This window comes from Ichthyophthirius multifiliis (assembly GCF_000220395.1).
Source record: "Ichthyophthirius multifiliis unplaced genomic scaffold scaff_1120509251364, whole genome shotgun sequence".
Classification (NCBI taxonomy): Eukaryota; Ciliophora; class Oligohymenophorea; order Hymenostomatida; genus Ichthyophthirius; species Ichthyophthirius multifiliis.
The window spans coordinates 26051-40406 of NW_004085945.1; the positions used below are offsets into that span (position 1 = coordinate 26051).

Here is a 14356-nt window from a genome sequence, read left to right on the forward strand (position 1 = left end):
TCCTTATAGACTTCATCATTCAATTTTTTAGAGATTTTTTTCAAAATTCTCTGTCCTTTTTCAGGAAGGAGCCTCAGCTTATTTTTAATTCATATGTTCCAGAAACCTCATAACTTAATTTTATAATTTCGAATTTATTTATCTTTATCTCATATATATAGATATATCGTATTTTTCTTACTTATATCCAGCTTCTTATTAAACAATATCTTAAAAAACAGAGCCTATTGTATTTACAGTATAAGCGAAAATTAGAGAAGAAATTAAACTCATGCCAGTAACATATATTTTCTCGATATTAGAAATAGGCTTTATATCACCAAAGCCTACCGTAACCATAGTTATAAATGAAAAATAAATTGCATTTATATATCTAGTTTACCAATCTGAATTTACAATTTATAAAGATTCCATCCAGTTTTCGGCTATCGAATGTTAAATTTCGGTTATTCCTATTAAATGGAATCCACAGGCTATTATATGGGCTAGAAACATTATCATTAATAATAGATTAGATAAAGTATATTATATAGGGAATCTTTATTGAATTTAAAAATATTAATCAATGTTTTTTCTGTATATTTGGAATCTTAAAATCTTTAAAAAAACTAGTAATAAAAATAAAATGTATTATTAGTTAAGATAATATAATACACAGCCAGATATATTTGTTATGTCAATTAGTAATTAATGTTTTATATATTATTTTAATATTTTTTTTCTATTATTTTATAAATAGCCTTAATCGTAATAAGAAGTGTGTATGTATATTAATGAAAATTTCAATAGTTATTAATATTATAGTGAAAAATATAAATCGTCAAATGAGTTTAATTCATAAAAAGATATTTTCAAAGGAATTATAAATATTAATATTGAAGTAAAAAAGAAAAACAATATCTTTTTTTATATTAATATATATAAATATATTAAATAATTATAAAATTAAAAAATAAACAAAAAATGAAAAATGAAAATTTTCGCAAATAAAAATTATAATTTTTTATATATATTATAAAAAAAATATATTCTTTTAATTATATTTTATTGAAAAAAAAATTGTGAGTTTTTTTAATTGTGTTTTTATAATTATTAAAAAATATGTATTAAAAAAGAATAATATATGTATATGTATATGTATATGTATATGTATATATATATATATATATATATATATATATAATATATATAAATATATATAATTTACACTTAAATATTATATAAAAATTGAATCTGTTTAAATTATAGGAAATGAATAATTAATTTTTCAAAATATTCTAATAATTTTAATATTTAAAGATTTATTTATTTTATATTTTTTTATTTATTTTCTTAATAAAAATTTGCTTTATCGTTTATTAATTATATATGGTCTTCTTTTATATTGTAATAGCTTTAATAAATATTTACTTTTTTTATAGAATCTATAAATTTTATCACTTTTGCTAATTTTTTTATGAAATTCCAGCATATTCCTGGATTATAATTGTATACAGATGAGTTTATTGATAAACTACTATTTATTAGTTATATTTTTTGTGGATAAATTGAATTATTTTTTTATGAATTTCGATTATTTAAGATATTATTAATAGATTTTTGTGAAAAACTTTTAATAATATTATCTGGTGATACTAAGTATTATTTATTTTCAGAATTTTATAATGGAATAGATAGCCTTATGGAACTAAATCTAAATTTTTAATTTTTTGATTGCATTCGATCCTAGAATTTTAAGTTATTATTTAATTTTAATATTTTTTTCGATCTAATTTTTCTATGTTTATTTATTATATTAAATGATTTTTAGGAGAAATTAAATTTCCTACGGGATTTGTATAGTTTTAAATATCTGAAAATTTAAATTCATCTTAGATTTTAAAATTATGGAATTTTAGGGTATTCTAATCTAATGATTTAAAAAAATTTTATTACATTAATTTTTATTAACTTTATTATTAAAAAATATAATTATAAAGTAATGTTAAAAAATTCTAATTATTTTATATTTTATTTATATATATTATATATATATATATATATATATATATATATATATATATTTAGTTTTTACTTAAAAAATAACAATTCTATATTAAAATATATTATATATTACATTTTTGTTAAATTACTGAAAATTTTATTGTATTTAATATTAATAATGATAATAAATAAAGTTAAATAGATTTTTAGAAAAAAAACATTTTATTTATATATATAATATTTAATATATAATGTTTTATTATTTATATATATATATATATATATATATATATATATATATATATATTTTAATAAATTTTAAATGGATATTATTAAATAAATTAAAGATTTTTCAAAATAAAATTTTTTATAAGCTTTTTCTACCCTCAATAGTTAGTTTATTTGAAACTCCTAATTTAGTAAATATTTCAATTAAAAATTTATTCGCTTTTTTATTTTCCCAATTTCTATCGACTTTTATAATCTAGAAAGTAAATAAAAGTAAAATATCATAATAAAAAAATGAAAAATACATATAACAAATTTTAAATAGAATCTTCATAGAGCTAACTTTCATTTTAAACTTAAGCCAAATCGAAAACAAGTGATAAATCTTGTGGATTTAAGTTAACTTTAGATATTAATTCTTCTAATTTTGGGTTTTATTATAACTTATTATTTAATTATAAAATAAGCATATCAATTTCATTTAAAATTTATTTACACTGTATATTTATATACATATTAATATATATTTATATATATTAATATATTTTTTATATTTATATATATATTTTTTTATTTTTATATATATATTTTTACTTCATCATCATTTTAAATTTCCAAACTATATTTACTATTAGCTTCATTTATATAATTTTAGCACTTAACCTTATCTCCTTATTTTACTTAAATTAAAGCTTATAAACAAACTAGTTTTCCTCCATATTTATTTTTTATAAATGAGTTTTTTTCCATAATGTCCTTAATTGAATCTTCAGCACCATTCAAATCATTTTTTTATATTAAATCTTAAAATTCTCTCATTTTCTATAAATATATTTATTCTGTGTTTTATAAACCTGAAACCTTATTTACTATTTCAAAAAATTAATTAAGCTTTTCCGCATCAGGATATCCAACAAACCCATCTACTGAATTTTTATTTGATATTAAATATACAGTTGGAATTGATTTTATTTATAAAGCAGTGGATAACTATGGAAATTTATCAATATTAAGTTTAACTAATCGCCATTTAGCTTAAGAATTATTTGCTCGTTCTTCTAATAAAGGTGCAAGTTTTTTACAAGGCTAACACCAACTATATATATATATATATATATATATATATATATATATATATATATATATATATATATATATATATTTATATTAATATTATATTTTACTCCGCATAACAATCTAATACTATGGGAATAGGAGATTCTAATACTTCTTATTACCATTCTTCCATTTTTTAAATCTCTACTATGTTAGTGTTTTTTGGATTAACTTGTGTTTCATAAAATTATTGTGCTTGTTGTTTTAATTAATCAAATGTTTATTTGGAATATTTTTATGTAAATTATCTTTTACTTATATTTATTAATTATTTTGTAAATTTGTATTGCAATAATCTAATTATTTATTTTTTCATATTTATTTTATTTTATTTTATTTAAATAAAGATATATATAATTTTAAGTATATTAAATAATATATAATATTTATTTTAATTAATAAAATATATATTATATATTTAATAATTATATCTTATTATATACTAGTTAATTTATTTTAATTTATCATTTTAAATAAAATATTAAAATTTAACAATTATATTAAAAAACTTCATTAATGAATAATGGATATATTTCTAATTAAAGCATAATAAGTACATTTAAAAATTGAAAACTATTTATAATTAAATAGAAAAATTATTTATTATTATAAAAATATTCTAAATAAAAAAAAAATAATATAATATTAAGTAATTTTAAAATAAAAAAAAAAAAACAATAAATATCAAAAAAAAAATAAAAAAAATTGTGATAAAAAGAGATGAATATTTAAAAAAAATAAAAAAAATAGTAAAAGTAAAATAAAAAAAAGACTATAATAAAAATGGTAGAAAACTTATTTTTAAAACACTAAAAAAAAAAATGCAACACAATCAACTTATTAATATAAAATAAAAATAAAAATTAATTTATAAAATCTCACTCAAAATCTTTCACCTCTAATTCTTCTTGCCAATTATAAATCTTTAGTCATAATAGTGACTCTTTTAGCATGAATAGCACATAAGTTAGTATCTTCGAAAAGACCAACTAAATAAGCTTCAGAGGCTTCTTATAAAGCGAGGATAGCTGAAGATTAGAATCTTAATTCAGCTTTAAATTCATGGGCAATATCTCTAACTAATCTTTAGAAAGGTAATTTTCTGATTAATAAATCTGTGGATTTTTAATATTTTCTTATTTCTCTTAAAGCTACTGTTCCGGGTCTGAATCTATGGGGTTTTTTGATTCCTCCTGTGGCTGGGGCGGATTTTCTTGCGGCTTTTGAGGCAAGTTATTTTCTGGGAGCTTTAGCACCAGTAGATTTTCTAGCAGTTTATTTAGTTCTAGCCATTTTTTTTTGTTTTGAGTTTTTTTTTTGTTTTTGTTTTTTTTAATTTTTTGTTTTTTATTATTGTATTTTTTTTAAATATAAATGCTTTTTTTAGGTTCTTTTTTTTTTTTTTTTTTTAATTTTTAATTTTTTTTTATATGCGCTTTTTTTAAGATTTTTTAAATATCTTTGAATTAGCTAAATTATCCAATCATATTGATTATCTTTTTAAATGATGGATAACTTTAATTAAATTTTTTAAATATAATACATTTATTTATTTTAATAAAGGAAAAATTATTAAAAATATAATTATTATTAATAAATATATATATAAAATATTGCTAATATATAATTATGTCATTAATAGAAATCATATATATATATATATATAAGTTTATCTCATTAAAAAATAAATATTTTAATAAAAAAAAATTATAAAAAAAAAAAAAAAAACTAAAAAACAAAAAAATGGCTGCCGGAAAAGGAGGAAAAGGAGGAAAAGGAATGGGAAAAGTTGGTGCTAAAAGACACTCTAGAAAATCAAATAAAGCTTCTATTGAAGGAATTACTAAACCTGCTATTAGAAGATTAGCTAGAAGAGGTGGAGTAAAAAGAATTTCATCTTTCATTTATGATGATTCAAGATAAGTATTAAAATCTTTCTTAGAAAGTGTTGTTAGAGATGCTGTTACATACACTGAACATGCCAGAAGAAAAACTGTTACTGCTATGGATGTTGTTTATGCCTTAAAGAGATAAGGAAGAACTTTATACGGATTTGGTGGTTGAATATTTTTTTTTAAAAAAAAAAAAATAAAAAATAAAAATTTAAGGAAAATAATAATAATATAAAATTGTTGTTGTTTTTTTATTGTTTTTTTTGCATTTTTTTTGGTTTTAAAAAAGAGTTATTTCTTTATTTTTTATTTTAATTTTTTCTTCCTTTCTTTTATTTTTTTAATTATTGATTTGAAATATTTTTTTTAATTATTGTTTTTGAAATATTTTACTTTTTTTATATATATATATTTATTTATTTTTAAAAAAAAAACATATTTTATTTTAAACAAAAAAAGCATTTAAAAAAAAAAAAAAAAAATTCTAAAAAATATGTCATTTATAAAAATTTATATAAAATATTATTAATTATAAATATAAAATATTCTTTTTTTGTTTTTTTGTATTTTTTTTTTTTGTTAATATAAACATATGTTTAGCTATGCTAAAAATTTTAACTAAAAATAAAATAATTTTTTTTTTTTTTTTTGTATTTAAAATAAATAATTAAAATATAAAAAAAAACTTTTTTTTTTTTAATTATAAATTAAAATAGAATTTTTATTTATATTTGATATTTAATATTTATTATTAAATTATTTTTTAATATTATTTATTTTATTTATAAAAAAAAAAATAAGTTATATATAAATAGTTTATTTAATTGTTTTTATTTTATAATATTAGTAATTTTTATTTTATAAATTCTAATATCTATATATTTAAACAATAAATTATTATTTTTTTAAAATAAAATACAAGGAATTTTTTTATTTTTAAATATAAAAATACAATATTTTAATTTATGAATTAAAAATAATTATTTATGCATAAAAAATATATTTAAAAAGAAAATTAAATAATTTATTTCTTAAAAATATTCAAAAAAAATAAAAATATTTAATAACAAAAATGCCAAAAATAGTTGATAATTACGTATTAGAGCGTAAAATAGGATCAGGACAATTCGGAGATGTATACAAAGGTTATAATAAACAAAACAACTAAGACATAGCCATAAAAGTAGTAAAGCGTGAACTTTTAAAGGGTAAATTTAATGAATTATTAGAAAATGAGATTCGAGTACTTCGTACATGTAATAACGAAAATATAATAAAGCTATATGATATAAAGAAGACTGCTAATAATTTTTATTTAATGCTAGAATATTGTAATGAAGGAGACTTAATGTAATATTAAAAAGAGAAGAAATATTTAACAGAAGACGAGGCTATAGAGTTTTTAATTTAAATAATAAACGCATTTAAGACTTTGGTAAAGAATAAAATTATGCACAGAGATTTTAAATTGGCAAATATTCTAAAACATAATGGAAATATAAAAATTGCAGATTTTGGATTTGCTAAACTGCTAGGAAATTCCAATTTAACTTCTACTATGTTAGGTTCTCCTTTAAATATGGCACCTGAAGGTAAAATAAAGTTATATATATAAAATAAATATATATATATATTAATATATATATATATATATATATATATATATATATATTTATATATATAGATATATATAATATATATACTTATTTTTATTTTTATAAGTTTTGGATGGATAAGATTATAATAACAAAGCTGATATATGGTCAATAGGAACTGTTTTGTTTGAATTGTTATTTGGAAAACCACCTTTTACAGCTGGGAATATGATAGATTTAATAAAGAGGATAAAAAATAGTCCTTTGGAAATTCCAAAAAAGATAAATAAAATATCTGCCGTGACTGAAGATGTTTTAAGAAAAATGCTTGTCGTTGACCCTAAGAAGAGGATTGAATGGGATGAGGTTTTTGGACATAAAATCAACTATTTTTTAGATGATAAAATTAAAAATGATTTGGAGGCAACAATGAAGGATAACGGATAAATAGCAATGAATTTGTCAAGATTTTATATTAAAAATAATAAAGTAATTAATCATCCTTCTGAAATCGAAAAAAAATAAGAAATTAATAACTATGCAATTAATGTTGCAAAAGGAGGAACAGGTAATTAAGAAAATTATTAAGGAGCAATCATTAAGAGGTAGACAGAAAGAGTAGAAGAGTAGTAATAATAATATTAATAATAATAATAATAGGAAGAAGTAAAAAATGAAGACGAGGAAGTATAAACTAAAGAGTCTTTAAGGGAAATGTAAATTAGAATTAAAAAAAGAAACGCAAACAGGATTCTTCATGAGAGAAATATTTATGTTTTTTTGGCTTCTGTAGCAGAGGATGCAATGAATAATTAAAATATTAAAATTAGCGAAATAGTCGGGTTTTTATTAGTAAAAAAACTATTATAGTAAGTTGAATTTCTAGCAAGTAAAATGAAGAAAAAAGAAAACGTTTTCAAATTGGAGCTTTGGGATTAGTTTATTCTTAGTAAAGATTATAATGATATTTATATGTATATTGAAAAAGAACATGATGTTTTTAGGCTTTACTTTAATTCGATGTTTGAGAGAATCAAAGGAAGCGCTTTATTAGTTGGGAATTAATTAGATTCTTAAATTAAATAGGCTATTAGTAATAATGTTTCGTAAAATATTGATGCAGTTTTAAAATAAATACTATAGGATTATTGTGTTTAGTTAATGTAAAGTATATAGGAATAAGCTAAGAATTTAAAAGAGTTGGAGAATCATAAAACTTTAGTCATTCATGCAGATAGAATCCTTGATTGTTTAACACTTGAAGAAACTTTCGTTTTCGAAGATAAAAATACTTAAGAGTAGTTTAATTTTAAACTTTATTACGATGAAGATGATAAAATGGAAGCTGATTAATTACTTAGTAAAGTTTAATAGAAATTATAAAAGAAATTATGAGGAAATATACATTTATATATAAAATATTAATAATATAATTTTATTTATTATTAATATCATTCTGAATTATTTAATAAAAATAAATATATAATTAAAAAATCATAATTTTTAATTATTATCAACATTATATAAAGATCTAATAACTTAAGATGTAATATCACAAAGTATATTGAATTTTTCATCTAATTTAGATTTTATAGCTTCCCTTTTTGTATTAAGGATTTTACCCGCAAACCCAAAAAACTCCAATTTAAGATTTTCTATATTTTCTTTTTGGAAAATATTCCTTTCCAAAAGCCAATAACTAAATAAATTTTTCTCATTTAAATCTCTTTTCCATTTTTAAACATCTCTGGCTATAGTAATTTCTATTTCGTACACATTTCCAATCTAGTTTATTACATTAATACTGTTTTAATTGATATTTTCAGTATTTAAATTACACATATCGCATAATAAAATCATAGTCGCACATAGTCTTTTTTATCTTACCTTCAAAAAAGAATTGAAGTCGAAAAAATTATGGTTTAAAGCCTTGTCCCAGTATTAATAGGTTTAAATAAGGCTTTCTAAAATCAGGAAAAGTTCCTAATATAAAGCGTTTTTGAGAATTTCGTTTTTTACGAGAGATTCTAAATTGTACTCGAAAATTCTAATACACTCAGATAATAAGGAAAGACCATATTTAATCTCTATGGGTTCGTTTTTTAAAAGAGTAGAAAGGTCAAGTCTTCTACTGCTTTTGGTTTATTTGAAATTTTCTATTAGTTGGATGACTACAATCGATTTTTGGGAATTTAAAGCTAGTAGATTTGCTGCTAGGAGGTCTATAATAATTACTAAAAGCTTTAATTTATACACTAGGGCCCTTGTGGGTAATTTTTATTCATTTTCGATGTTTAATTTGACGATTTCTAGTTAAGAAAATATCTTATTGAGCCATTTATAGCCTTTAGGACCGAATATTTTATTGTGTAAATCTTTAAGTTCTTGCTCTTAGTTATTGTTTTCCTTTTCTATTGATAAATGGAGAGGCTTTTCCTATCTAAAACAGTCAAAAGCTACATGAATGATAATATTTTCCTCTAAACTTTCGCATTCTAATTCTACATAGAAAGTACTTAAAGGTTATTATTACAAATTATTATCTTCGATTCTAACTTAAGAAAACATATCATGAGCCTGTAAATAATTTTTTGCGGTAGCAGTTTAAATTTTTCCTCTCAATTTCATATATCTAATCGCCTCTTCGACTAAATGAGGTGGTACTCCGGCTGCTAACGCTATATTTTTAGCATGTAAGTTCATATGTCCTTTTTAAATACCTTCAATAGATAAAGCCCTTAAAGCCGCGAAATTTTGACCTAATCCAACAGCCGCCATTATTTCTGAAAGTTTTTACGCATTAGGGTATTTTAGAAGTTTCATATTATTTTCATAGAGTCTATTAGAGGCTAAAACACCCCCTTTAGAACCCACGGCTATAGGTATTTCGATAGACCCTTTAAAAATAAGCTCATTTTTCTCATTTTTTATAATTTCATAGTGTGTAAGTGGCTAATAACCGGCTTTTGGATTCACAAATAAGGCCGCAAAGGCATGACATGATGATTCTATTGATCGCCAGTCTTATCCAGTAGCTAATGCAACGGCGTCTATGCCGTTTAGAATGCCTTTATTATGCGTAGAGGCCCTAAAAGGGTCTAGTTGAGCAAATTTATAGGCCTCAAGTATCCCTTGAGCAACTTTTTCGCCTGAAGAGGCTTTCCAATTCATTTTTTTTAAAGGGATTTCGAAAAAAGCGCCGGAACGTCTTTCTATACAAAGATTAGAGAGGATTTTAATTCCCAATTTTCCACCTATTATATTCTATATATAAGGGGCAGTGTGTTCAAGGATTGTATTTACGATATTTGCGCCCATTGAATCACAGACGTTTATATGTAAATTAATTATGAACATTTGTTTCTGGTTGTTATTTATGGAGCTTTAGGGAATTAGGTCTATATTGGTGTTTTTGAGAATTTTATCGGATTCATTTAAAATTTGGATTTTTATGTCTTCTACACCTCCTCCTCGGTTTACAATATTTTGGCAACTTTCGTTTGCAAAGGAAATTATTTCGTTTTTATGATTTTCGATTAAAAATTAAGTTTTTACAACATCCAATTCAGAAAACTAAATCTATCCGATCATTATTGGTTTCGTGGAGTATGTTTTAAACCCGCCGCCTTGCTCGTCGATGAATTTTGCAGCTGAAGAAGCAGCAGCGATCACCGAAGGCTCTTCTACAGCCATTGGAATGGTAAAATAGCTCCCGTTTATGTTAAAATTAAGGCCAAGTCCTAGTGGAAGAGATATTTTTCCAATGCAATTTTCTACCATAAGGTTTGCTCGGTCAAGAGTTAAGCCTCCGTCTTCAAAGCAAGAAGTTTCGAGATTTTAATAGAGCTTTTAAAGCTGGTCAAGACGCTCTTTTTAGGTTTTCTTGTAAAAACCGTTCCATAATTTAGAGTTTTGGTCATCTTTTTTAAGAGATAGGGAAGATTAATGGGTAGATTTTTATGTTATTATTTAAGAATTTAGTTATTTGAGGCGATCTGTGAGTATAGATTTTTATTAATTCAAAGATTAGTCGTTAATTATTTGATGCTATTATAGGTTTTCGCAATTATTAGGGTTTAATTAATAATTTTATTGAGTTTTAAATTAATTTAATATTTAAAGATATATAGGAGTCTAAAGGGTTATATTAAGTAATCTTAAAGGAAAAAAAGAGTTTTAAGATAAAAAAAATAAAATTATATTTGAAGAATTTTCTAGAATTATTATTAATGAGCTTTATGTATTTTATTATAGGATAATCTTTTGAAAGGAATTTTATTCTTGTTAAAAATCTAGAATTGTTTCTAGAGTAGCAAAAGGATAATATTATTGGATATATTCTAAGTTTAATTAATGGTTGGTTATGTGAGTTTATATATATATATATTAATATGTTGTTTTATAGTTTATTTAGGTATCTTAAATAACTTTTTAAATTAAGAATATAAAATAAATATATTAAATATATATATATATATATATATATATATTTAATATATATATAAATATATATTTTTTTTTACTTTTTAATAATTAATCATTTATGTTTGTGATTTTTTTTTTTTTTATTTCTTTTATCTATGTCTATAGTTATTTTTCTTTTAATTTTACATTATTTTATATATATTTTCATATTATTTTGTGTTTATTTATTTGTTGTTTTTTATTTACATTAGTTTCTATTTTTAAAATTGTATGTCTTTATTTCTTAAATGCCAAAATTATTTATACTCATTTAATTATTTTTTTTATATATTATGTATATATTAAATATTTTTATTTTTTATTATAATTCTCTTTAATTATATTTATCAAATTTATATTCTTTTTATATAAAATACATAAATTAACAACTAAAATTATTCTTTCTATATATTAATAACATTTTTCAATATATATTTCATATTAATTTATATTTTTTAAGGTTATCAATAATAATTATAAAAATTTTAATAATCTTTATAATTTAAATTAAATTTATAATCTTAATAAAAAAATAACAAATATTTATTTAATAATTAAAAAATAAAATCAATATTAAAAATATTTTTGTAGAAATGAAATTTTTTATTCTTAAAATTTTTTTTCGCCCTATTAATCAATCCAAACACATTTATTATTTACTTCCTTCATATCAGGAGTACATTAACAGTGACTTTTTCCATCTTCACTCATATTATGGAACCCTTAATCCCTACAATATCTAGTTTAACGATTACAAGCAAGCTATGAATGGCATTGAGGAGCTTAACATTTTTTACCAACTTATTAATATCCATAAGCAATGCAAGCTAAAGTGCATTTATCCAATGTATCGCAATTTTAAGGAGGTAAACATGAAAAACTACCATCTAAATTAGTAAAATTAATGAATCCACCATCAATACAATTTTAAGGACATTTATCTGTTTATTTATAGCATAAATCCCAGGATACGGCATTTTACCAGCAATAGTAATTATATTCATAATTAGGACTCACGCATAAGCACTATCCGTTTATATCTTAAAAGCCAGAATCTATACAAAAGCCGTTTTTATTTATATTTAAATCACTACATCCTTCACTTGAACTGTAGCATCTGTTTTATTCATTTAAATTACATATATTTCCTTCTTAAGCAATCCATCCATAGTCTACACAGGCCATTTTACCATCTTATCCATCAAAACATACAGGTTAATTATAACATGTGAAATAGTTTGGTGGTAAACATCCTGAATTTTCGTTAGGTACATAACCTCTGCTTATACAATCGGAAGGGCAGACGTCGTTTTTACTGTATTTGATACAATAATCCCATCCTAGAGATATACATTAAATGCCTACAATATATTTCTAAGGACATTAACATGTCTTAGATACTGTTTAGAAACCTTAATCTATACATAAAGGACAGCAAACATCTGTAGAAGATTAACATGTAGTGGGAACTGCACAATCAGTATCTGTTCCAGTACCACTATATACATAACCGTAATCTCTACAAGCTAAAGAACATTATTATTTTACTGGAAGATTCAAACATTAATCTGCAGTGATTGGTAAAAATGTTTTACCATCAGCACTTATTTTATAACCTCTTAGAATACAAAATTAAGTAAGTTTGGAAACTGGTTAATTAGCACAAATTTTGTATTCTTAAGTACCATTATCGCATAATAAAACGGAAATTTATAATGTAATTATTAATAAAATTAAATAATACATTCTTATTATTTATTTTTTATGTTTTTTTTGGATTATTATATTTTTAATATATTTTTATATTGTTGTTATATTATTATAAAAAAAATTCTTTTATAAAGTTTCTTTAATATATTACTTATTTTAAAAATATCTATAATATATAAAAAAAAAAATGAATTTAAAAAAAAACTTAATTTTATATTATATATTTTAAAATTAATAAATATTATATTTACAAATATATATATAAAAGAAATAAATAAAAACAAAAAAAATGCAAAAAATTTTATTTATATTTATATTTATATAGATGAAAAAAAATAGTAATGTGCATATTTAAATATAAAATATATAAAAATATATATATAAATATAATATATATCTTATTTTTTTATTTTAATATTTTTATTTAATTTATATAATATAATATAATAATTTATAATATATAATTAAAAATTACTTTGATACCTTAAAATACATATTTAAATTTCTTTTATTTATCTAAAAAAAAATATAAATATTTTTTTGTTAATTTATTTTTATATAGTTTTCTTTATTTTATTTCTTATTAGTAATTCAAGTAATATATTTAAGATATTTTTTTTTCTTTTATATTTTAATTTTATTTTAAAATATAAAATATGAAATGTATTTATTTTAATTTTTTATTTAATTTCTTAACATTATTTTGGTTAAATTTCTTTGTTTATGTTAATCACTTTAAATATCTATTTATATTTAATTTTATTTTAAGCTTTTTGTATAATATTTTTAATTTTTTTATAATTAAATAAATTTATTTATCAAATTTAATCATCTTTTTTATGTTATATAAATTCATAAACTTATATCGTTATTAATAAATATTAAAGTATTATAATATTTAATTTTTTTTCTATATTGAATTTTCTTTGTCATCTTTTTATGACAATTATAATATATATATATATATATATTATATATATAAATATATATATATTTATATTTATGTATATTTTTTTTTTCTAATTAAGAAAATTTCTATTTAAATCTTTAAAATATATATTAATTAGAAATACCTAATATAATTTTTATATGTTTTTTTACTCATATTTGATTATAATAATTTCAAAGAATTTTAGATTTTTTTATTTTTTTTTACTATTATTTTATGAGAAAATTTATTTATTTATTAATTCTTAAAATAGAATAAAAAAAATATAAATATAATAATATAATATATTAAAATACATAAATCATAAATTCAATATAATTATTATATTAAGATTAATTATTATATAATTTTAATATATTTACAAGAAATAAATAAAAATAAATTAACTTTCAAATTTTTATTAATTAATAAATATAAAA

The 14356-nt window shown here is 19.8% G+C and overlaps 5 protein-coding genes across 5 annotated transcripts, besides 32 other annotated features; 2 read left to right on the plus strand and 3 right to left on the minus strand. All coding sequences in view use genetic code 6, as the record gives it.

Moving 5' to 3' along the window:
• Positions 1-693: 693 nt before the first annotated feature.
• Positions 694-734: a microsatellite.
• Positions 735-1119: 385 nt separating this feature from the next.
• Positions 1120-1201: a microsatellite.
• An 814-nt stretch (positions 1202-2015) lies between these two features.
• Positions 2016-2063: a microsatellite.
• A 147-nt stretch (positions 2064-2210) lies between these two features.
• Positions 2211-2290: a microsatellite.
• Positions 2291-2335: 45 nt separating this feature from the next.
• IMG5_189600 (thioredoxin, putative) lies at positions 2336-3460 on the minus strand (the record flags this gene model as incomplete). Its single annotated transcript, XM_004025162.1, has 3 exons — positions 2336-2549; positions 2708-3307; positions 3396-3460. 3 exons carry the CDS (start codon positions 3458-3460, stop codon positions 2336-2338), a joined length of 879 nt encoding a protein of 292 aa, XP_004025211.1.
• Positions 2712-2803: a microsatellite.
• Positions 2720-2775: a microsatellite.
• Positions 2751-2804: a microsatellite.
• Positions 3309-3390: a microsatellite.
• Positions 3461-3667: 207 nt separating the features above from the next.
• Positions 3668-3755: a microsatellite.
• Positions 3684-3748: a microsatellite.
• Positions 3699-3769: a microsatellite.
• Positions 3710-3768: a microsatellite.
• Positions 3770-4060: 291 nt separating the features above from the next.
• Positions 4061-4112: a microsatellite.
• On the minus strand, positions 4105-4694 carry IMG5_189610 (hypothetical protein). Its single transcript, XM_004025163.1, has one exon. It carries the CDS (start codon positions 4618-4620, stop codon positions 4210-4212), a length of 411 nt encoding a protein of 136 aa, XP_004025212.1. The 5' UTR covers positions 4621-4694; the 3' UTR covers positions 4105-4209.
• Positions 4620-4661: a microsatellite.
• Positions 4640-4692: a microsatellite.
• A 311-nt stretch (positions 4695-5005) lies between the features above and the next one.
• Positions 5006-5050: a microsatellite.
• Positions 5026-5071: a microsatellite.
• Positions 5026-5532, plus strand: IMG5_189620 (hypothetical protein). Its single transcript, XM_004025164.1, has one exon. The coding sequence runs from the start codon at positions 5071-5073 to the stop codon at positions 5389-5391; it is 321 nt and encodes a 106-aa protein (XP_004025213.1). The 5' UTR covers positions 5026-5070; the 3' UTR covers positions 5392-5532.
• Positions 5080-5106: a microsatellite.
• Positions 5533-5552: 20 nt separating the features above from the next.
• Positions 5553-5610: a microsatellite.
• Positions 5555-5610: a microsatellite.
• A 157-nt stretch (positions 5611-5767) lies between these two features.
• Positions 5768-5800: a microsatellite.
• Positions 5770-5799: a microsatellite.
• Positions 5801-6171: 371 nt separating the features above from the next.
• Positions 6172-6226: a microsatellite.
• A 65-nt stretch (positions 6227-6291) lies between these two features.
• IMG5_189630 (protein kinase domain protein) lies at positions 6292-8210 on the plus strand (the record flags this gene model as incomplete). Its single annotated transcript, XM_004025165.1, has 2 exons — positions 6292-6811; positions 6942-8210. 2 exons carry the CDS (start codon positions 6292-6294, stop codon positions 8207-8209), a joined length of 1788 nt encoding a protein of 595 aa, XP_004025214.1. The 3' UTR covers position 8210.
• Positions 6813-6890: a microsatellite.
• Positions 6824-6921: a microsatellite.
• A 98-nt stretch (positions 8211-8308) lies between the features above and the next one.
• Positions 8309-13024, minus strand: IMG5_189640 (hypothetical protein; the record flags this gene model as incomplete). The annotated part of the gene is made up of 3 exons (XM_004025166.1): positions 8309-8599; positions 8702-10734; positions 12034-13024. The coding sequence occupies 3 exons, from the start codon at positions 13022-13024 to the stop codon at positions 8309-8311; spliced, it is 3315 nt and encodes a 1104-aa protein (XP_004025215.1).
• Positions 11268-11327: a microsatellite.
• Positions 11760-11807: a microsatellite.
• Positions 13025-13335: 311 nt separating the features above from the next.
• Positions 13336-13385: a microsatellite.
• Positions 13350-13384: a microsatellite.
• A 28-nt stretch (positions 13386-13413) lies between the features above and the next one.
• Positions 13414-13461: a microsatellite.
• Positions 13462-13525: 64 nt separating this feature from the next.
• Positions 13526-13576: a microsatellite.
• Positions 13577-13935: 359 nt separating this feature from the next.
• Positions 13936-13998: a microsatellite.
• Positions 13999-14356: the final 358 nt, after the last annotated feature.